The sequence below is a fragment of the Polypterus senegalus genome, chromosome 12 (assembly GCF_016835505.1).
Source record: "Polypterus senegalus isolate Bchr_013 chromosome 12, ASM1683550v1, whole genome shotgun sequence".
NCBI lineage: Eukaryota > Metazoa > Chordata > Cladistia > Polypteriformes > Polypteridae > Polypterus > Polypterus senegalus.
In genome coordinates this window covers 126,657,431-126,681,239 of record NC_053165.1, presented here as the reverse complement: position 1 = coordinate 126,681,239, position 23,809 = coordinate 126,657,431, and the positions used below count along the sequence as shown (strand labels likewise).

Sequence of the window (23,809 nt, the reverse complement as noted above, 5' to 3'; positions counted from 1 at the left end):
TTCACCGCAATGTACTGGAGTGTAAAACTATTGCAACTCCTACCTCACAAACTGTCCTTATTCCCCGGATTTCCTTGAACCCATCCGATTCAAATTTGCCTTTTACTTTCACACGCAGACAATTTCCTGTTAGATTAGCCTTTGCAATGACAATTAATAAAGCACAGGGCAAAACTTTCAAAAAGATATGCCTGTATCTGCCAAAACCAGTTTTCAGTCACGGACAATTGTATGTTGCTCTCTCCAGAGTTCCATCTTTTCATTCACTCACAGTCGTATCCTCAAACCCACCCCATTTGGACAACTGTGTCTTTCAGAAAGTGTTCACCCATCAATGAATAATTATGTGGCGTATGCTACGCCGTAGGTCGGCTAATAATAATTCTTTAAGTATCTCTTTTCTCAAAACTCAGAGCTCTTAATATAGTGACTGGGGAGCCACCACTAATGTGTAGCAAGAACATAGATGATACAATGGCAGCTATTTTGCACCAGTACTTTCACCATGCATTGTCTATTAGGTGGTGATGTGGTAAGAAAGAGAGCCAATTAGAAACAGGGAAAGATTAAGGGGCCAGAATGATTGGGCCATGGAGGGCAATTTAGCCTAGACATTGGATGATCCCTGGGTTTTTTCATAAAGAGCAGGGTGCATCCCAAAGGATGGTGCCATTTTCACAGCACAGTGTCCCATCACTGTGCTAGGGATTCACATTCTGACCATAGGGTAAGTGCCTCCTGTTGGCCTCACCACCACCTTTCCCAGCAGTAACTCAAGCTGTTCCAAGTTGGTTTCCTATTCATTTACTGGCTGGGTTCAAACATGCTTAACTTCAGGTGGATGACATCTTTTGTAGTGCATGTGGTAATGGCTACTGGCATACTAGAAAATACAACAAAGCAGCAATCTTAAGTTAGGATCAATTGCATATGTAAGATATTCCGTACCATTTGTATCTCTACACAGATACCAAGGAAATAAGATAATGCAAATTATTACTTTTAATTTTGTGTCGAATAAAATTTATACATAAGAAATTCCTCTTTAGATATAAATATTTACCTAACATTTTAAATCTGTTTAACTATCTTTGGACTGTTGTATGAAATTAGCACATAGGCAAGTTAAAGATTATCTGCATGCTGATTTGTGCAAAACTAATATGTTTCTTTATTGTGTTATGCAATTGAATCTCACTTACTTAAAATTGCTGCTTCACTATATTCTTTAGTTTTGTCATAGAGAACTCTAATTCACATTACAGGCCTCCCTCAAGCTTGTTGTAATAAAGGTGTATCTATTTGTAATGGTGATCTTGAATATTCTTTATTTAACTTAGTAATTTCCCAGACAGGATTATATAGTCAGGTAAGGTCTTTACAAATTTACACAGGAAGTGTTTCTGTAACAATTATTCCTTTTCTTGTTCCTTTAACTAATCAAAGTTTTTAACATCATCAGTTCAAAAGAGATATTATCATCTTTGGATGTAAAACCAATCACAGCAAGAATACCAATTGCTGTTATGAACAAGCCTTGCTAAAATCTGGAAATACAGTTTGCGATCATTATTTTTATTCTTAAAAGAACAGTGGTGTGATATCAAAGGTCAAACCAGTCTGGAATCAGCTTTATAGTTGAAGCTGAAATCCTTGTTTCTCTTTCCTTTCTGTAACTAGGTGGCTGAGGTAATTTGGAGTGAATAGTCAACACATGCAAAAACAACAAGTTCCATGGCACCCTTTGGGAAAAACCGGATAACATTTTATCTATAGGTAAAGTAGTAACCATTAAAGAGAAACTGGGGTTATATGGCGTATGATAAGAGTCATCTTTGGCGCTTTAGCAATTCCAGGAGAACTTGTAACAAGGTAACAGTGGTTTGTCCTTGCAGTTAAATGAACATAAGGAAACCAATTTCCAAAGTAGTCCCACTACAACATAAAACTGACATAATTTTCTACTTTAACCATATCTGCTTCTAATTATATAGTTATGTGTATGACAGTGGCACTGATTGAATTTTCCCTTTTTTAACACTAGAATTACCAGAGCCTACGAAAAAACTCGTAATTCCGTCCCACCTTAAATTGCTTCTTAAATCCCTTCACACCTCTCCGCCAGCGTCCTTTGTCTTCTAAATGTGCTGATAAAGAGAAGCTTGGAGCAGCCGGCTATTCCATCCCCCCACCAATTTAGAACGTGCACGAACTTCAGCTTGATTGAGTATCTGGGAGTGAAGTGGAGTTTTAGAGTGGAAATAATAGATCGTTGTTTGGAACACACGCATTTCATGTCTGTTCCGTTTCTACAGTAATCTGTGTCAACACATTGTTAAAACAGAAACGTTTTTTATATTCTAGTAGTAGATGACAAAATGTAGGCATAAACTATATAATGTTTGAAGCCTGAAGTCCAAATAGCAAAGAAACATTTTCACAAGAATAACACAATTGCGCTTTTATTCAAAAATATAACTGCAGAAACAAAAGCCGCTTTAACATGCAACATTGACAGTAGTTTATTGTAACTGCCTCTGTGGTTCAATAGACTCAGCCCCGCTTGGGAATCAAGAGGTTACAAGTTCGATCCTGCCCCCTTCCGTTTTGAGAAGTAAACTGCACTTAGTCTTACTATTTTAGAATAAATGCATACATTTGATTTCAGTCTGTAACAGCCGGTGCAATTTATGATCCTTGTAAAGGTTAGCTTTTTTTTTATTCACTTTTCATTCTCTCAGTCGCGTCAGAATCAATCCATACAACCCCATCTGACACGGCTGTTTTCACTAAAGACGCTATAGCTCTGCAGTGTCCCACGATGCATACTAACCCCCCCCCGGTTCTGACACACAAACGCTGGCTAAGCTGCCTTCTTCGTATCTCACCGTCACTTGCTTTTCTTTTTTTTCCGTTTTATTGAGTGTTCCTGCCAGTCCCGCATGTTGCTGTATGCTGTTTCTTTTGTACTCCAGGACATGCAGAGGAAAGAATGGTAAAGACCAGTAACTTCGGCGCTATATGCAATCATCAGACACTCCCCATCTGCCCGTGTTGTTCAAACACAGGAACATATATTGGTGTAAAAGTATAACAAAAGTGCACTTTTATTCAAGTGCACTTTTTCCATCGCCTTTTCCTGTAAGAAGCAATGTACACACTTCTCTATGCTGTGGTTTCTATTACACACCTGAAAGAAAGAGACAATATATGTGAAAATATAATCGCACTAATGCAATATTATTTGAAAACGAACAGCGCCAGATCGGGTGTGAATTTATGCAGGAACTGGAAATTCTCTGATGCGGACCTTCCCCAGGGAAGAAAGTACAGTGTCAGGTGCTCATTCAGTGTAATAGAAACCATAGCACAGAGAGGTGTGTACACGGCAAACAAGTACACGTGTCAGAAATGTAGGAAGGACGGTCCTTGGGTGTGTGGGAACTGTTAATATTTGAATGTGATGATTTTATATTGCACTTCTTAGCATTGCACCATGCAAGCTGTCGTATCAATCGCCTACTGTAACTTGCTTTCTTTTTTCTTCGGTTATACAGGTAGTTTTGAATAAAAGTGCACTTGTTTTGTTTGCGAAATGAAGTGTCTGCGTGCACTTTTCGTGGCATTACACGTGTATTTTTGAGCATGCCCGCTTGAGCAGTAAAAAGTATTGAAAAGTATAACAAAACAACGGGCAGATGGGGAGTGTCTGATGATTGCATATAGCCAACTTACTGCTCTTTACTATTCTCTCCTCTGCATGCCCTGGAGTACAAAAGAAACAGAATACAGACGCGCTATAGCTCTGCGTTGTACCACGATGCATACTAACACCCCCCCACCCGGTTCTGACACACAGACGCTGGCGAAGCTGCCTTCTTCGTATCTCACCGTCACTTGATTTTCTTTTTATTCAGTTTTATTGAGTGTTCCTGCCAGTCCCGCATGTTGCTGTATGCTGGATATTTTCACATGTATTGTCTCTTTCTTTCAGGTGTGTAATAGAAACCACAGCATAGAGAGAAGTGTGTACATTGCTTCTTACAGGAAAAGGCGATGGAAAAAGTGCACTTGAATAAAAGTGCACTTTTGTTATACTTTTACACCAATATATGTTCCTGTGTTTGAACGACACGGGCAGATGGGGAGTGTCTGATGATTGCATATAGCGCGGTTACTGGTCTTTACCATTCTTTCCTCTGCATGTCCTGGAGTACAAAAGAAACAGCATACAGCAACATGCGGGGACTGGCAGGAACACTCAATAAAACTGAAAAAAAGAAAAGCAAGTGACGGTGAGATACGAAGAAGGCAGCCTCGCCAGCGTTTGTGTGTCAGAACCCGGGGTTGGCGAATTGCCGTTAGTATGCATCGTGGTACACTGCAGAGCTATAGCGCGTCTTTAGTGAAAACAGCCGTGTCAGATGGGGTTGTATGGATTGATTCTGAACGCGACTGAGAGAATGAAAAGTGAATTTAAAAAAAGCTAACCTTTACAAGGATCATAAATTGCACCGGCTGTTACAGACTGAAATCAAATGTATGCTTTTATTCTAAAATAGTAAGACTAAGAGCAGTTTACTTCTCAAAACAGAGGGGGGCAGGATCGAACTCGTAACCTCTTGATTCCCAAGCGGGGGCTAAATCTATTGAACCACAGAGGCAGTTACAACAAACTACTGTCAATGTCGCATGTTAAGGCGGCTTTTTGTTTCTACAGTTATATTTTTGAATAAAAGCGCAATTGTGTTATTCTTGTGAAAATGTTTCTTTGCTATTTGGACTTCAGGCTTCATACATTATATAGTTTATGCCTACATTTTGTCATCTACTACTAGAATATAAAAAAACGTTTCTGTTTTAACAATGTGTTGACACAGATTACTTTAGAAACGGAACAGACATGAAATGCATGTGTTCCAAACAACGATCTATTATTTCCACTCTAAAACTCCACTTCACTCCCAGATACTCAATCAAGGCATGAGCTGAGAGAAGTTCGTGCACGTTCTAAATTGGTGGGGGAATGGAATAGCCGGCTGCTCCAAGCTTCTCTTTATCAGCACATTTAGAAGACAAAGGGCGCTGGCGGAGAGGTGTGAAGGGATTTAAGAAGCGATTTAAGGTGGGACGGAATTACGAGTTTTTTCGTAGGCTCTGGTAATTCTAGTGTTAAATGTCAAGAAATGTGCTTTTGCAAGTTTTACATAACTTCAAAGGTTCTAAATGTGGCAATTCAACACTCAGTGCATATACATGTGTCGTAATAAAACAGTTCACAGAAATCAGATTTCTAAAATTCCATGTCAACTGTTATTCCAGTTAGAAAAATTGGGTTATTAGCCTCTGAGAAACCTAGTTAACAGAGGTAGATTTCTGCTTGAATAGCCTGGTTATGTGGCCATGTAAAGCCTTAAACACGCTACTGTTAAGGATTTTGTAGTCTGCACATGTCTGTTGCACTTTGTCAGCCAGTGCATTTATTTGCTTCAAATATACTTTCAGCAGCCATAGGTAGAAGCTTCCATAAATCAAATTTCCAGAGACAAATGTTTGGGTGATCACATCATTCTTTCTGCCTATAATTTCAGAAATCACTGAATTTATGTTTGATCTGAACATATGTCTAAAAGCAGTAGGGTCACACATTAAAAGTAATGCAAGTCACATAGATTACTTGTTACTTTAGAAAAGCAATTGTACTAACAGAATAATCATCTTACTGAAATAAAAATACCTGGATTACTATTATTCCAGCAAGAAAAACACATACTGGGTCCTTTTCAGGGTCCAATCGTACAGGCAAGGATAAAAATGCAGAGTGCAATCCGGAAATAGAAACATATAAATAAAGTGTCAGTTTGACTAAGCATATTTATAAAATACAAGAAAATTATCAGAGGTGTCATGCTTATTTTCAGATTCACAATAGTTGAAGATTATGATCTAACTCTTTATTTTTGTGTAGTCTAACAATGCTGAAACATTTTGACAATAATAAATTTGCCGCAAAAGGTCTGCAGCCAAACCCCATCTTAGATACCTCATCACATTATCAAAGGCTGCCTGAACAATGCCATGCTTTGTGTTGACTTAGATTGACCTTTTTATTTTCTTCTTATCCAATATATATTAGTTTTATTAGTTTCTCAACGTACCCGGTCTTGTGTTTCGTCTACAATCAGATCATTCAATAGTGCTGTTAGTAGCATCAAAGGCAGTGTTAGCATTCACTTCAAAAGCCATTGGCTTATGTTACCAATGACATTTGTAGATAGATAGATAGATAGATAGATAGATAGATAGATAGATAGATAGATAGATAGATAGATAGATAGATAGATAGATAGATAGACAGACAGACAGACAGACAGACAGACAGACAGACAGACAGACAGACAGACAGACAGACAGACAGATAGATAGATAGATAGATAGATAGATATTTGTACAAGAAAGAGTAGAGGTAGAGTCTTCATATAAACAACCATGCTCACATACACAAAGTCAACTGTTGATTTAAATGTGGCCATGCTCTATGCTAGGATCTCAAGTTTTCCATTAAAGAAATATCTGTGCTGAACAGTAGATGTGAGTCCTCCCTTCAGAAGATGTCAGCACTGCTCATTAATGCAAGACACTGGCACATTTCAGGAATAAATATGAATTGTCTGAGCCATACTGAAGCTTCTTTACTGATGTTAAAAAGTCTCCTGTTATCAGCTGGGATCCTTGATTTGTATCTGGGCTTTACAACTGAAAAACTTCACTCCTGCGTTCACTCTCTACATAAGATTCACTGCCTCTGCTGAGCCCTAATGCTACATTGCGTGTCAAGAAGCCATAATATTAGTGCTCTGTTCTGCGTTCCTACCAACAGCTGTTAGTTTAAACAAATCTCTGCCTATACTAATTGAGTTAAACCCTTTGGTTTTGAGTGTTTTTATTTCCAAAAATACTGTTAGATAAAACCCCATACATTTGCTATCATAACTCCTGGTTAACAAATTTCCCTTTACATTTTGTGTCCTTACAGTTAAAACCCATACTATACAATGTAATTTTAAAATCAGCTACCAGTAATGCTTTAATTAGGTAGACTTTATCTGGCATACACATTTCCTAGCATCTTAAAATACTAGCATTGAATGATAAAGCTTCTTCAGGTAGTACTGTAATTGCTAATGTGGTAACTGTTATTAAATTGTATTAGGAATGTCATGCAATGTGTAACACAAATGTAAGAGATCATAAGTACCATATTCATGCAAGCAGGGTCAAGACGTATAGGTGAGACTGGCTGATGATGCTGATTATGTTGCCGCTGTTGGGATGCCTCTGCTGGGAAATTCTGGGAACGTGACTGCTGTGAAGTCTGCTGATAGAAGGGGTAGGGAGGTGGCGGTTTTATTGGTAAATTGCTGGTGCCCAAGGAAACATCCTAGAATCAATAAAGTGCACATGTAAGTGATAACTCATTTATTATGCCCTCTTCAATGTACTGTGAGTATGCTAATCACCTTCCTCTAAAATTCTATGCTTAAAATTTGGCAGTAATATATAGTACAGTATATATAATATATATATATAAGATGACAAACATATTATAAAACAAGCCATTTAGAGCAAAATAATTCACTGTTTTCAACACATTTATTGTTTCAAAATATGTCAAAAGTGAAATTTGGGGTATAACATGACTTGCCCTATTATGAACATTATTAACTCTTTCCAAACTTTTGTGCAACACATTTTAGAAAAACTATACCTAACAAGACATTTCTATGCATATTCCTTTTTTGTCCTCCTCAGGCTGACATCCATCTAATCTCTCTGAAACTGCTAATATACCTCTTTCAGGCTTTACAAAATTTAAATGCAGTATGCAGTAACACATTTTGTAATTCATTACAATAGTTTCAATAGGAATTTAACTTTAAAACTTTAAACAACATCAATTAGGGTATAACCATTGACAATATTATTCAAATCATATTGAAAATCTACTGATGCAGAGTGCTGTAGCAGAAATTAGTTTCCAACTCCATCTTTATTACTTGAGATTTTCCTCTACCAGAAGTATATATGGTGTTTTAATAAAAATAAGCAAACAAACAAAAAGCAGTAAAAGTAAATTGTAAATACTTTTAAAATGTTCACATATGAAGAGAATTGTATGAACAAGAGAATAATAAAAAAAACAAAATGATATACGGATTATTATACAGGCTTCTACCAAATTAACTCCAATAATGTTACTCAAATTTGTGCATGCAAAGAAATTCTTTTAAATATCCTGATTTGTCTTACAAACTATGATAAAGCTGAATTTTTGCAGTTAACGAAGACCAAATCTGAAATGATTTTCAAACACTTGCTGGTAGCGCTAACACTGTATTTTCTTTGCAGTCATTCCAAGTACACCTTGTTGTAGTGTATGTTGGGAGAGGGCTGCACATTGGTAATGCTCATTCACAAACTCAGTAATTCTCACAGCTGATACTGTGCTCAAAGTCCATCTGCCAGCCTGCCAAACAGGAAGATGCTGGAACCACAGGTTGTAGTGTGGTTTACTTGTGTGCTCATATTCTACCTTCAGGCAAGTTGCCACCTGTGTTGCTCGCATATCTTCTTACAGTATACTGAGCATTGTGACTCCAGATATAGCATTTTCTCACCACAAATGTGGGATATTGTTGGGGTCAGGAATGCTTAAAACTGTTTTCAATTTAAATTAGTAATTTTGTGTTTACGCTACAAACTTTCACTTTATGAAGGCGTTTGCATTTCCCAAAAATTATCAAGCTTATTGAATAACAAACAAGTCAGTGAACCATGTAGGTTAAAAATAAGGGAGTTTTGCAAGTGTTTTCTGAATCCCTGTGTTATCCAACATTTAACAAACGTGTTTAAAGCACTTCTTTGCTGGTTCCTCTGCAGAATCCATGTCAGAAAAGCACAAACTATTGATAATGATCTCACATATTTTAATTCTCAACTATATATTATATTGTCACGTCAAACATGTGAAAATATTTAAAAAAAAAATCAGTTTTGATTAAAAGAGGTAATCAAATCTTAATTAAAACCAGCAAAAGTGCATAAAGACCAAATCAGTTTAACCAATTAGTCAAAAATCTATAAATGGAATCAAAACTGACATGGCTTCCTTGCAAATTAGATACATAAATAAATAAATAAAAAGCTTGACAAGCATCAATATGAGGAAGCAAAAACTTCACAAAAGACAAGTTAAAACAACTTATGGAGGAGGTGGCAAAGAAATGAAGTGCTCATGGAAGTACAGTGATCCCTCGCTATATCACACTTTGACTTTCGCGGCTTCACTCTATCGTGATTTTTTTCTCATACACGCTTACGTCACTACGCATGCTTTCTGAGAACTTTTATCTAAGCCCTACGATGGCTCCTAAACGTGCTGCTTTTTCTAAGCCTTCTGACAATAAAACTAAGCACCGGAGGAAGATGCTAACTATCCAGGAGAAGGTGAAACTCTTGGATATGATTAAAGATGGCAATACCCTACAAAAGCCTCCTCACGCATATGAAAAGACAGCGCCAGCAACTGCCTATCAAGATGTTCTTCAGCCGCGCACCCAGATACCCACTGCCTACTCCTAGTGCTTCTTCAGCGGAAGAAGACAACAACGCACCTGCTGAAGATACTGCACCTCCTGAAGACTCTCCTACTGAGGTTGTGCCTTCATAGGTTAGTGGTTGTGTGTAAGAACTGTGTGTGTTTGTGTGCAATTAAATGTACAGTACAATAATCTACTATATAAAAGCGTTCAGGATTGTCCTTCCGTCCCGTGAGTGCAAAGCGTAACGGTATTCCGCTTATTACAGACTTACTACTTGCGGCTTGAGGTATGAAGCGACGCGATGTGAGCAGAGTTCTGGTGCTCTCATCGTTCCCTTGCTTTTGTGCACGATGCGCTGGAAAAATAGACAAAATTATGTCTCTGGAAATAATTAATGTTGAGTACAAATGCCTCACCACGTAGTAAATATCAGGGGAGATGGTGCTTGCTTATTCTCATCTATAGCTTATTTAGTGCATGAAACTCCGGCTTTAGCGGTACAGATTTGGGCTGACATTGTACGACTTTGGACAGGCACTTGAGGGGATAAAAAACTTAGGTTTTCGGGAGATGTTATGAATGGGCACTTTGATGTTCTCATTCCCTACACTTACATGCCTGATGTACACATGGAGCGCACAAAAATTGAGGATAAAAGTCGGTCGCCTTAAATGGCGAGTGCGCCTAGTAATATGATATTTGTAACGTCTAATATGTCTTATTTTCTCTTATTTTGTCTAATATATTGGGTAATACGAGTGCAATGGTGACTAAAGGGTGTTATTTCATGTCTAGAGGGCTCTAATAATGTTAAAAAAACGTACTTAGAAGGTCGTAAACAGGTTTTCTATACTCTAACTGCAAAATATTCGATTTATAAATAAAGAATCCTACTTCGCGAAAATTAATTTATCACGGTAGAGTCTGGAACGGATTAACCATGATAAACGAGGGTTCACTGTAATGGCAAAACCAATTTTAGTGTCGGGCATCCCCTTCTATTGGAAACTGTATGAAGTTGCATGTTTATTGCAATAGTAACCTGGTCACTGCATACACAGATATGGACAAAGCAGCCTTGCTGAGGACATGTGCATCACCGACTATGTACAGGAATCCAATGGTGGCATAAAAAGGAGAGCTATCATAAGTTGCACAGTTTTATATCGATAAGAGGTCCATGGCACACTGCATCTTTTAAATAAATAATTGTGTCCAGGGGAGTGTGGGCTTCAATTGGGTGCAAGTGTGTGTAAGCATGCTTCACTCCAGAGTTGATTGGGGTGCTTGGGTAATCGCGCATACACATGCAAAGGCGAGTGGATCAGTCAGGTGCCTCATTTACACCTCAGAAGTAGCAGCATATCACACCTGCACAAATCAGGCCAGATTAAAGGGGACGGCACAGGACAAGGAGGAATCAGAACAGAGAAGGAAATTGGAGGATAAGGAAAAGGAATGGAGGTTAACAAAAAGGATGAAGGGAAAAGGGCAGGAACTGACAGAGCCAGAGCAAGACAGTGAGAAAGCAGGACGACAGGAAAGTGAACCAAGAGGAAGTAGAGAGTGGCTGGCACTCGGGAAGGGCCTGTGGGTCAATCCTGTTGAGCATCCTACAGAGCAGTGAAAGTTTCCGCAGACATCAAGGGTCTGGTGGCAGTAGTAGGAGCAGGCTTGGAGTGGCACCCCATGGAACATTGACAGATTGGTGGTGTGGACATGGATGTGGATTAAGGGTTGTCTGCGCCTGCTGAATGACGTCTCATGCTGCAGGATTTGAAAAGGGTGAGCCAGGGAGACATCGGAATTTAGATAGGAAGCACAGCACCGTAGCTTGCTTTGTGATTTTTAACCTCATTTTAGAGGATTTTTTACTGAAATTGTTTTTAACTTCCACATTCACTTGTTTTAATGAATTTTTTATTTATTGAAGACTTTGATTTGAGGCAATGCACTAATTGCACTTGTTTTTGGTTTGATTTTTAACCCTTAACTACTGTACTTGCGCTGGTGTATTTTGTACACTAACTTCAATTATTTTTGTCCAATGTCCTTTTACTTGAACCAGCCCGTAGCATCCGCCATCTATCCTCAGCTTGATTTACTACAAGTATAGTGTCCCTCCAGTGTGCCCCCAGCTGGTTTTATGAGTGGATGCGCAGTTTCAAGTTCAATATGCTGCATTTGGTACACCACACAGATACTTCCACATGTATGACAACAATGAGATTTTCATCTTGCAATGACTTTGTCTGCAAAGAATATTCAACAACTAAAGTGAAGTGTGATACATGTGCATATCCTGTAGTGGATTAAAGTATGATGTCCTAGATTGTGTTATACTATTCAGTGATATGGTATTAAATTACGTTAAAAACGTACAATTTAAAATTACAGGTAAAATTCAGTTACAACGAATATCTTCACAACAAAATTTTCATTACAACAAAGTATTTTTATGGTCCCGACAGTCTTCCCATATAACACGAGTCTATAGAAATCTCATTACTATGAAATACATTCAGCAGCTACTTTCATTAGAATAAAGTGCCCAAAAGACCTTGAAATGTCTGAATGAATCATCCACAGAGCAGTTAGTTCTGTGGTCACAGCTAAGTTGTAAACAACGATCCCCAAACAGAAACATTGTACATTTTTTTTCTTTCTTCAAACTTTGCCCATAATTTTCTGCAGGAATTTCTCCCTAGCCATCTGCCTCAACGAAGGCATTTTTTATCATCTCTTCATCTTGGAAGGACTTCTTATGCTTAATGATCGAGTGACTCACCTGGAACGATGCTTCGGTGTGTCTGCCTTTGCTTTTGAATTCAGCCGAGTGAAGAATGACGGCTGTCCGATTAACTGCAATTTTAGTTCCCTCTCCTTTCTCTTTCTCAGATCGCTTTTTGGAAGGAAGTCAGTTTCGTAGTTTTTATGAACAGTTCGAAAGTGCCTTTCCACATTTTCTTTCTTTGGAATAGCAATGATAGATTGACAAGTCAGACAAACGCACTTCGATTGTGACATTGTGACAGAAAAAAATTCTCTTCCTTTCCACATCCAGCCCATAACCAACGCATTTTTTTTAAATCCCTACTTTAGTCGATATAAATTGGAAGGCTAACTAGATCACTTAGAAAGCCTGACTTTTTCAGTAGCTTGCGTGTTTGATCGTGTATACGGGATGACCAGTGTGTTAGAAGAAAAGAGATCTCAGACTGGCCGCCCTATATGTCAATCAAGTGGCAAATGCCACAGGGAGGATATATGATAGACTAACATTTAAAAAAAAAATTTTATTGAATGCAACGTGATCTATCTGCACTACCTTTCCGATTTCCAGTCGATCGCGATCGACGTATTTGGCACCCCTGAGATATGCTATACCTGAGAGACAGCAGCCCCCTAGTAATTTTTTTTTCACCTTGTGGTTTAGGTATTTTGTAAAATTTTATGTTGTCTGACTGTGAAAATATTCTTTCCTCTGCTTTTTCTTAACCTGCTGGCTATTTTGTAAACATTTCACTATAACCCTGCTTGCAAAGAAACTGACAAAGCAGGCTACTTTCACATAATGTGACACATAATACTCAGAAATAGATAATAATGCATATTTTTACAGACTAAATTACCATGGAGGACAGATGGGTACACCAATAGCATATAAAGGATGAACCAGCTGAAGCCAGGAGCATTTCCATCTCCCATATGACAGGTGACAGTGGTTTTACCAAAGTGCTCCAGTTTGGACACCTGCAGAGGTACAAGGGAGTTGGTGTCTGAAAGTGCAGCCCTCTTGGGGTCCCTGGATGGCACTATAGGGTGCTGTTGGGGGAGGACTTCCAGTTGACCCGGAAGTGCTTCCAAGAGGAAATACTATGACACCAGAAATATTCCTCAGTCCAGAATAAAAGGAGCCTGGCATCTCACCTGAATGAGTTGGGGAATACTCAATAAGAAGAGCAGAAGAAGAAGACAAAGAAGATTCACTTGTTTAAAATTGTGATTTGGTTGGTATTGCACATTTTGTGATTTATTGTGGGGAAATAAAATCCTTTATTTGAACCTGGGACTGTATTGGGTGGTATTGTGTCTGAGGTTTGGGACTCAGTGGCCACCCTTATTTGCAGATGAGTGTATCTGTTGTGTCCATAAGTAATGTAAGAGCCAGTGATCTGGCACATAACTTGTCTCATAGCTATGTACTTCATCTGGTGGAAAGAAAAGAAATTGCAATGCAAGCTAAGACATACTGCAGGCATGGCACACTAGTTGACTCAACCTCATAATGCAAGCTCTCATGTAACAGGCACTGTATAGTATAGTATGTACTTTGTCACCATTTTCAAATACTTCCTGTGTTCGTCTGAATATGGCATCCAGTGACAGGTACAACAGAGTTTTCCTTACAGGTAAGCACCTTGACTGGATGCTGACCATTTAGCAGAGTTCTTCCTAAGCATGTGTCCCAGCCTTCACAAGGAGTAGAGCCACTGAAATGGGGAAGCAATTACTTTGCATCATCAGTTAGTGGTGGATTTTTGTGCTATTATTATGTCCCTTCCATCTCTATGAGGTACTGTATGGATGTTCTTGCATAGGGTCAACATGCTATACTGTATATACTCATGGTTCCAACTCAATTTAAATTTGCTTTTGTTATTTGTATTTTCAGATTACATTAAAGGCTGTGACTTAAAGGTAATAATACTTACAATTTAAAACAAATAATGAAAACTTTATCAGTTTACAAGGGCTGATCTCACATTCAAGGTTATTATAGTTAACGAAAACTAAAATCAAAACTGAAACTATTATTAAAAAATAATTTTCGTAAACTGAAATAAAATAATTAACAAATCCAAAATGAAATACTAAAAGAAACTATTAAAGTAGCTTGAAAGACTAACTGAAATAAAATAATAATTTACTAAAAATAATTTCAGTTTTTAAATGAATATTCTTGTTGTTAGTTCTTAACCCTTATAAATTTTAACTTTAAAACTGAAAGTCATCCACCACGAACCGCTCGCACATTCATCCAGTGAACGGCAGATAGTAAAGGAGGGTGGGTGTTCACACAGCAAGCTGAATACGTGCATAAAGTGTGTGGAATAGAAAGCGATTTACGTGTCGCCTTTCCTTACGCTTGTTGTATATAAAGATGTAATTCAAATGCCTGAAATCGGAATGTGCTGCTTTACCGTATGAAAAAAACAACAAAAAAAAACACGAGTGAGTAAAGTTTCAGTTTATTTCTCAGGTGCCTGCTTTTTGTTGACAATAATTCACCTGCCACTTTGCACACGAAATATTGAGAAAGTATAGTAATCATAAAACAAATTCGACCTCGAGATTTTGATGAATCTCTCCATTTTAGACCTTCCCGAGCCTGAAAATACAGTTTTTTGTAATTATGTTATTGTGTGTGTATATAAACATGATAACGCAAAATGCAACTAGATAGATGGATGAAATTTGGCATGTGGTTGCTGCACCAAAACTGTAGATCTGTATTAACCTTTGGGCAAAATCCGTCAAGTGGTACTTTACCTGAACACATACTCGATTTTTTTTTTTTTTTGCAGCTCAGAGTCTGATTTATTCAACTTAACTTTTATAATAATTGTTCAATATATTATTAATTTGATTTGTTGTTGATAGTTCTTTAATATACATAATATAATCATTTTCTTGCAGTTGACTCCTCAAATATCCATCCCCATATCTGAGTATACAAGAAAGTCGAGGGGAGACCATTCCCGATTTTTGAAAATAAAATGGCACTGATCAAGAGACTGACTAGGTCATCATACAAGATCAGCATATTATACTATTCTGTCCTCTGCATCTCTTGGAGTTCAAAAGAAATACCAACATGCAGCAACATGTGGACACTGGCCAAGATCGGAACAAAAAACCAAATGCGGTCACTGACTACAACAGCATGAAGGTATGCAAATGAATATAATGTTGCATAAGTGCAACAATGTTTTCCGAAATGTACAATACAGGTCATAAAATTAATTATTCCAAATGTCATATATACCTACCTAAGTCTCTCTTTTTGGCAGCGCAGCTCTGACATCATGGATCAGAAGGTGCATACTAATTCAGCGTGAGCAGGAGCACTCAAGAATAAAACTGAATAAAAACAATTGACATCTACAGTCATTCTCAGTCACGCACGACACTCACATTCACGTCCACAGTTTTCCCAGTCCCAGTCTCGTTCGCGCACAAGATCTGACACAGTTTTCAAATAAAGAGAGGGTTTGTTTGTTTGTTATACCATGTCTTTATCTGAAAATGGTGTCAGATCTGGGGGGTGTGTGGGAGCTTGAACGTGAGTAAAAAAAAAGAAAAAAAAGAAACCGCTAACTTTAACTATAAATTTACAGATGCAAATCAAATGTATGTTTTTATTGTATGATATTAACAATAAGAGCAGCTCACTACTGAAAAATGGTACATTTGGGAAGCAGCTGATATTGAAACAGCGACCTCTTGATTGGAAGGCAGCAGTTCTTAGCATTGCACCATTGCACCAACCTGCTTTCTTTTTTCTTCGGTTAAATTCTTGAATAAAAGTGCACTTATTTTGTTATACTTGTACCTTTTGTGAAAGTGTTTATTTCATATTTGTATTTCAGGCTTCACACATTATACATTTCATGTCTACATTTTTTTTCAATTATTACTAAAACATGAAAAACGTTTCTGTGTTAAAACACCGTTTTTACATAGATTGTTGTTGACACGGAACACACATGAAATGTATGTATTCCAAATGACGATGTACTATTTTACCCTATAAAGCTCCAGCACTTCACTCGAAGATAAACACTGAGCACTGACAAACTTCTTTGTGAAATGAACTGCAGCGGTGGGTGGGGGGATGGGATACCAGGCTGCTTACTGCTTATCGACACATTTACAGGACAAAAGATGCTGACGGAGAGGTGAGAATGGATTTAAGGTGGGCCAGATTTACGAGCTTTCTCATAGGCTTTGGTAATTCTAGTATTAAAGAAGGCTAATTTATTTCTACTATGTGATTTCTTTTTTCTTTAATTTTATTTTTTTTTATTATTAATTTTATTACAATCCATACATAGCAATCAAGTTTTTACAAAAAAAAAGAATTATGTTAAGAATAGATTGATCCCCACCCCTGAAAGAGAGAGCAAGCCAAACGGTGTAAAATTTAAGGCTTGTAAACATACCTAAATTAATAAATTCTCTGTGCTTTATAAACTTATTTTAAAATATTACTGATTAGATCCTGCCATGTTTTGAAAAATGTCTGTACGGATCCTCTAACTGATTTTTTCCAGTTTCAAATTATATAACACATCGGTTTCCCACTGACTTAAAAGAGGAGAGTTTGGGTTCTTCCAGTTTATCAGAATAAGTCTGCGTGCCAACAGTGTAGTGAATGCAATCACAATTTGTTTGTCTTTCTCCACTTTAAGCCCCTCTGGAAGAACCCCAAACACAGCTGTTAATGGGTTAGGAGGGATTGTGAGTCCAAGGTTGTCTGAGAGGTAATTAAAATTTTTGTCCAGAATAATGTTAATTTGGTGCAGGCCCAGAACATGTGACCCAGTGAGGCTGGGACTTGGTTGCAACGTTCACAGGTTGGATCATGCCCTGGAAACATTTTGGAGAGTTTTAGTCGAGACAGATGTGCTCGATATATAATTTTGAGTTGTATAATTGTATGCTTTGCGCATATGGAGCTCGAGTGAATTCTCTGCATTGCTAATTTTCACTCCTTTTCTGATATATTAATTGAGAGATCTTTTTCCCAGTGTCCTCTTGGATCTTTGAAAGGAAGGGATTGTAAAATGATTTTATATATTGTAGAGATGGAGTCTAATTCCTTAAAATTGAGCAATATTTTTTCCAGCGTGGATGAGGGTGCAAGATGAGGAAAATCTGGAAGGTTCTGTTTAACAAAGTTCCTGATTTGAAGATAGTGAAAGAAATGTGTAGCTGGAATTTTAAATTTGGAATGTAATTGTTCATAGGATGCAAAGACGTTGTCTATATATCTCCTATGTGATTTCTTACCGCTGTGTCAGTAAGGGAGGGGTATCACCTTTTAATATCATGTCTATAAAGATTTAGGTTATGCAATTACAAAATAACTTTTTCCAACAAGAGAGCTAATGCCCCCTGCTGGATACAGGCCAACACAATAATACTTTAATAGTAGGAAAAACAAGTAGACAGATAGATAGATAGATAGATAAATAGATAGATCGATAGATAGATAGATAGATAGATAGATAGATAGATAGATAGATAGATAGATAGATAGATAGATAGATAGATAGATAGATAGATAGATAGATAGAATAAAAAGAGATTCTGCTTCCTCAATTTAAATGCTTATTCTAAAATGTTACTGATTAGATCCTGCCAGTTTATGAAGTTTTGTAAAGATCCTCTAAGTGAAAATTTGATTTTCTCCAATTTCAGATAATATATAACATCAGTTATCCATTCACTCGAAAGAGGTGAATTAGGATTCTTCCAGTTGAGCAAGGTAAATCTACATGCCAATAGTGAAGTAAAGGCAACTACAGTTTGTTTGTCCTTCTCCACTTTAAGCCCATCTAGAAGACTTCCTGAATCTAAGTGCAACATGTGCACTTGGAGAAAAAAATGCAACTCACCTGGGCTATAGAGGATACAGATGGTGAGATAGCAGAAGGGAATTGCTTGGTAGGGCTCCCACAGTGTTCCACACCAGGTGACACAGTAAGAGGGCTGACTGGTGTACGATGGCGCCGACGTGATGATCCACTTAGGCCTCCCGGTTGTGGACTCGGAAGTGAAGAAAATCGCAGAGGCATGTTAACTGAGGGATTGCTGAGAGGAAACTGAAGGTGGGGACTCTTAATTGGGGCAAGGAGTGAAGGATTGTTCAAGGATGGAGAGATTCCTGCACAAAAATGCATAATAAATAGACAAAGGGTATTACATTTTATGTAATGTAACTACCTTAAAATTAAAGTAAACATTTAAGAATATAATTTCCTGGTGCTTAGTCTAAAATTGCCCAGTTTCCATTCATCCATGTCAAATTCACATACTCAGGAGTCATAATTAAGTTTTAAAGACCTAACTGAGAAAAATGTAGACTTCCCTCCAAAAACATGTCATGCATGACCAGTCTAAGTGTAATTTTTTTTTTTCATTTTATTAAAATCCATTCCACATTCCATACAAATAAATCAATTTTTACAAAAATAGGAACGAAAACAAATCAACCACCACCCCTGAGAAAGAGAGCTAGGCCAGCAGAGTAAAACTTAAAGCTAGTAAAAATAAGTAAATAGATGAATAGGTGAATAAAGATAAAAAGAAAAAAATGGGGAGAGTATCTGCTTCCTCAGTGTTTTAAAAGCTTATTCTAAAATTTTATAGATTAGATCATGCCAAATTTTGAAATAGTTTTGCACAGATCCTCTAAGTGCGAATTTAGATTTTTTCCAGTTTTAAATAGTATATACCATCAGTTACCCACTGACTTAAAAGAGGAGAGTTAGGATTCTTCCAGTTGAGCAAGATAATAAGTCTATGTGCCAATAATGTAGTAAAGGCAATTACAGTTTGTTTGTCTTTCTCCACTTTAAACGTACAATATATTAATCATTGAAAGAAATCACAGGAGTTAAAATGAACATTTTCTCATAGGCGCTAAGATTTTTGAAAAGGGGTTGTGACACCACTTATTGAAAACAGGAAAGAAATCCTCACTTGAAGAAATCTTTTTCTGGGAGAACTAAAATAAAGGGATATCATAAACGCTTTCATAAAGTATATACAAAAATCAAGGAATAACTTGCATAGCTAAGAGCTACCAGTCAGAAAGGACTAGGCAAGCAGAAGCTCCTATTATTGGCTTTACTTACTAGTGCACATTTCAGTATTAAAACATAAGAAAACGTGCTGAAAACAGACCATTCAGGCCAACATGCCTGTCTGTCCTGTTCACCTAGAATCCCCTAAGCAGCATCAAGCTGAGATTTCTAAGTCCCTAAAGTCTAACCTTCCACCACACAACTTGCCAATTTATGCCATCTGTCTCTGGTTCTTTGCCTGAAGAAAAACTTTAACATTGTGCAAAATCAGCCCTTAGCAAGTTTTCAACAGTGTCCCTATGTCTGTTTGCTTAAAATACTCCACAAGACCTGCCATATTGGGGATGCTTTGACCATGTCACTGGCCCGCCGCCAGGGGGGGGACAAACGGGACTCTGGTCCGGGGCCCTAACAGAAGGGGGCCCCTTCACGGTTGATTTTTTTATGCTGATGTTGTGTGCATAGATATATATTCGGACAATTATTCAAGACATGTGTCAGAGGTGGCTGGGGTCGCGACCCGGCCGGGACGCCCAGGAGGACCGGAGGAGGGCTTGCGCCTTCCCCAGACCATCTGGGGGCGACCGCCCTGGTTCCTTTGGGGGCCCGTGGTCGCCCCCATGCCTTTGGAGTCCTGGACCACAGCACTTCCACCACACCAGGAAATGCTGGGGGGAAGAGGAGCAGGGACACCCAGAGTGCTTCCGGGGATGCAGCCGGCACTTCCGCCACACGGGGGTGTTTCCATGGAAGGTTGCCGGAACCCACCTGGAGCACATCCGAGTGATGATAAAAGGGGCCGCCTCCCTTCATTCAGGGCAAGAGTCAGGAGTGGAGTGGACTGAGCTGGAGAAGAGAGAAGGAGGCGGTCTGAAGAAAGGCATTGTGTGGTCAGGACTTTGGGGGTTTGTGGTGCACCTTGAGCTGTGTAAATAGTGTAAATAAACGTGTTTGTGGGTGACATGAACGTGTCTGCCTGTCTGTGTCTGGGCCAGCCTCCACACATGTAATAGAAACGTTAAATCATTTAGCTTACAACAATACAAGTGAGTGTTTTAAAAGCCGCACGCTCCGCGCAAGTAGATATCGTGCTTATGTCGTGTGAAGCACGCTTGTCAAAGAGGGCTGGCAGCGGCACACTTCTCAAAGACAAAGGAGAGCCGACGTCCTTGAGCTTGACGTTGAGTAGTATGTTTGTTGTACAGGGTACATGGATAATGGATTGACTTTGCCGCTGTAAGTGAATACTTCTGTTTCACACACACAGGCACTGTTCTGTTTCAGACAACAGTGATATTGTTGTGCACTATCGTGGATGTTGACGTGTATGGTGTAGCAGAAGTCCGTCTCCGCAGTTTGATAATTCATTCGCTTGGGTGTTTATTGTTGCTTTTAAAGCAGTGATGAGTGTACGTTGGTTTTGTGTGTATCACTAAAGATTCTGGATCACCCGGATTTTTTGAAAACTTTGAAGTTTGACACAGCAAGTTACTATACTGATTGTACACCATGTAGATAACCCTAACCGTTAGTATATATTAAAATGTTCAGATGTTACTCCTATTCATTGCATTGGTATAATTGTACCGTTACACGTTAGATAATACATAGGCCTATCTCATTAATGTATTGTTTCAATTCTGCTACGAGCTTCCGTTAGCACTGGCTTCCCTTCTCGTAGTAAAACTTTGATGTGCGAGAAGGCGTAACTCAAGTATAGTATTCATAAATGCAGCATTGTTGCTGTCGGATAAACTACATTTTGATAATTTTTTATACGTATTTGAAGGTTTTGGCATGTGGGGACCCGGGGGAAGGCAGAGGGGCCCACACGTACCCAGTTGTCTGGGGTTCAAATATTTCTGGCAACGGGCCTGCATGTCATCTTGCCATCATAATTTGATCCTTCTCAAAGTCGGTGAGATCCAAACACTTTCCCATTATTCCTGCTTCCAACACATCACCTTCAAGAACTAACTTGTCACTTACTCCACGATATATCCCACCCCTCGACAAGAACAATTGTAAGGAGATAATCAATGTTACTCACTTCACGTCATTGGTTTTAATGTTGTGGCTGATCAGTGTAGAATGGTATTTTGGCGAAGAAGCCCAAACATACATTGACAGGCTGGATCTGAGTGATAATCTATGACTTGGGAAAATGGTTTGTTGTCAGTAAGATTTTATTGCTGCAACTGCTGCAAAAGGTGACTCCATCTAACACTAATGTAATGGATACTTATGTCAGATTATTTTTGTTATATTTTTTCTTCATTTTTGCGGTTATAAAAATAAGCATAAGCTGCATACATTTAGATTTGGACTGAAACATACAGAATTACTTTAGACTTCTGGTAATATCTTAACCTTTTCAAAACAGTCCAAAGTAAAATTTTCTAATGTTTCCTCTGCATCATCACCTTCAAGTGCTGAGACTATTCTGACACTAAACATTTTACTACTGCACAATTTTGCTATGGAAAAACTCCATAAACATTAGGGAATTATACATTTAGGAAACTATAAATGTAACTTTTAAGTCTTACATATATTTAAGTTGAAGTTTTATACTGAGCATGTTGTGTTGACATGTCATTTAATTTGTAAATGGTAAGTAAATTTAATTATTTTTCTAAGTTTTTAAAAATATTGTAAAATATTTATCATTTATTTGTTTATCAATGTATAACACTCAACACAAAACTATTATCCAAGAAATCGTTTCAAGTCTAATAATAATTAACCTATCTTGTAAATCATACAAAATTATTCTCAATCTGTTACATCATGTGTTTCCTACACCTAAACACTAGCAAACAAACCTTCAGAGTTTCCAAAGCCAAGCTGTCTCATAGCAGAAGGCAGATTGCCAGTGCTGTCCCCACCGCTCAGTCTGGGATATCTAACATCTTCAGGGTCCAATGGGATGGGTAGAGGTGGGGGAAAATGCAAGCTTGTCAGATCTGGAAGTGATCCACCACTATTTAAGGTCCCCTGGAAATGGGAGAGTCCAATATTCTGGTCCATGGATGGAAATACACTGTGTCAAAAGAGACAGAAAACAAGGACTTTACTTTGAAATATTTCTTTACAGAAAAATACATGTTATATTTGTACAAATTATCTGAACAGCTGGCTGTTTGGATAGGTCATGAAGTTACTTTAAAATAAAATTCAAATATGTGGCTGACTGTACTTAACACTACACAATTTTCTTCATGTTACAATATCCTCATAAATAATTGCAGTAAAGTTATAGCTATGTCAATTTTAACCCTTGAAAAAATAGCATTCTTTGATAAAAAAGGGTTCACATCCTTCTGCAGATTTTTAAAGCAACTTTTACACTCTTCAGCATTATTACATTTGCAACCATGTAAAAAGTAGTTCACGTTTACTGATGTGTATGCTGAGTACAATGAGATTCTTAACTACATTTAACAATAGTAGTAAAACAGGTCAGACAATAAGCAAATCTAAGAGTAATATACTAAGCTAATTTAATTTTTAATTTGTACGGCTTTGTATCCCTTAGCTGAGTGGGAGCTGTATCACAATGTCAAGCAGCCAGTTGTGGATGTATTCCACTTTGCACCTAAAGAATTTGGAGAGCATAAACAACACGAGGGCTTCCCTCAGATGTATGAAGAAGTAAAAGCTATATAAACTGTACTGACAACAGCAAAATGAAAAACCAAACTTAGTCAAGTGGAAACCTGGGGTCTCACGTGTAGTATTCATTGATTTATCTATCCATTCTCTAAACCTCCATATCCAGTACAGGGGGCAGCAGGAGATTATCCTAGCAAGCAACAGTTACAGGAAGGAACAACCCTTGCACAACTTTGCAGGGTGAACACAAAAACACACACACACGGCCGATTTGACATTGCCAATATTCCTAACTGCTTAACTTTATAGACTGCTGGTTGGAGAAACATTACATTTACTTATTTGGCTGATGCTTTTATCCAAGGTGACTTACAACCTTTATGATACAATTGGTTACATTTCTTTTGGTTTTCCAATTGGAGCAGAGGCAGGTCAAGTGACTGAATTGCTAAACTGACATTACTGGAATTGTTTGACCTGTTTAAGAATTAACAGTTTGTCTTTGTTTCAGCATTCTTATCTGATTAGGTTAATGTCTAAGAAATTATTGATTTTTATCTCTGACAATAGGTTCCATCTGGTCATTCAATGGTATATTTGTATATTAATTAGTTTTTCTAAAGGACAAGTAGGAGGCATGGCTCAGCATTCTTAGGATGGTCATGCCTAACAAATAGATGACATAAAATAACAGACAATATTCTATTGTGGGGTCTT

At 37.9% G+C, this 23,809-nt stretch overlaps 1 protein-coding gene across 1 annotated transcript in view; it reads right to left on the bottom strand.

Moving 5' to 3' along the window:
* Positions 1-23,809, bottom strand: part of crtc3 (CREB regulated transcription coactivator 3) — a 218,072-nt gene that overhangs the window by 13,366 nt on the left and 180,897 nt on the right. The window contains exons 10-12 of the mRNA XM_039773390.1: positions 22,303-22,520; positions 18,287-18,555; positions 7,259-7,441 (exon numbers count right to left, since the gene is read on the bottom strand). Of these exons, the coding sequence (XP_039629324.1) occupies positions 7,259-7,441; positions 18,287-18,555; positions 22,303-22,520 (670 nt within the window). The remainder of the gene's footprint in view (positions 1-7,258; positions 7,442-18,286; positions 18,556-22,302; positions 22,521-23,809) is intronic.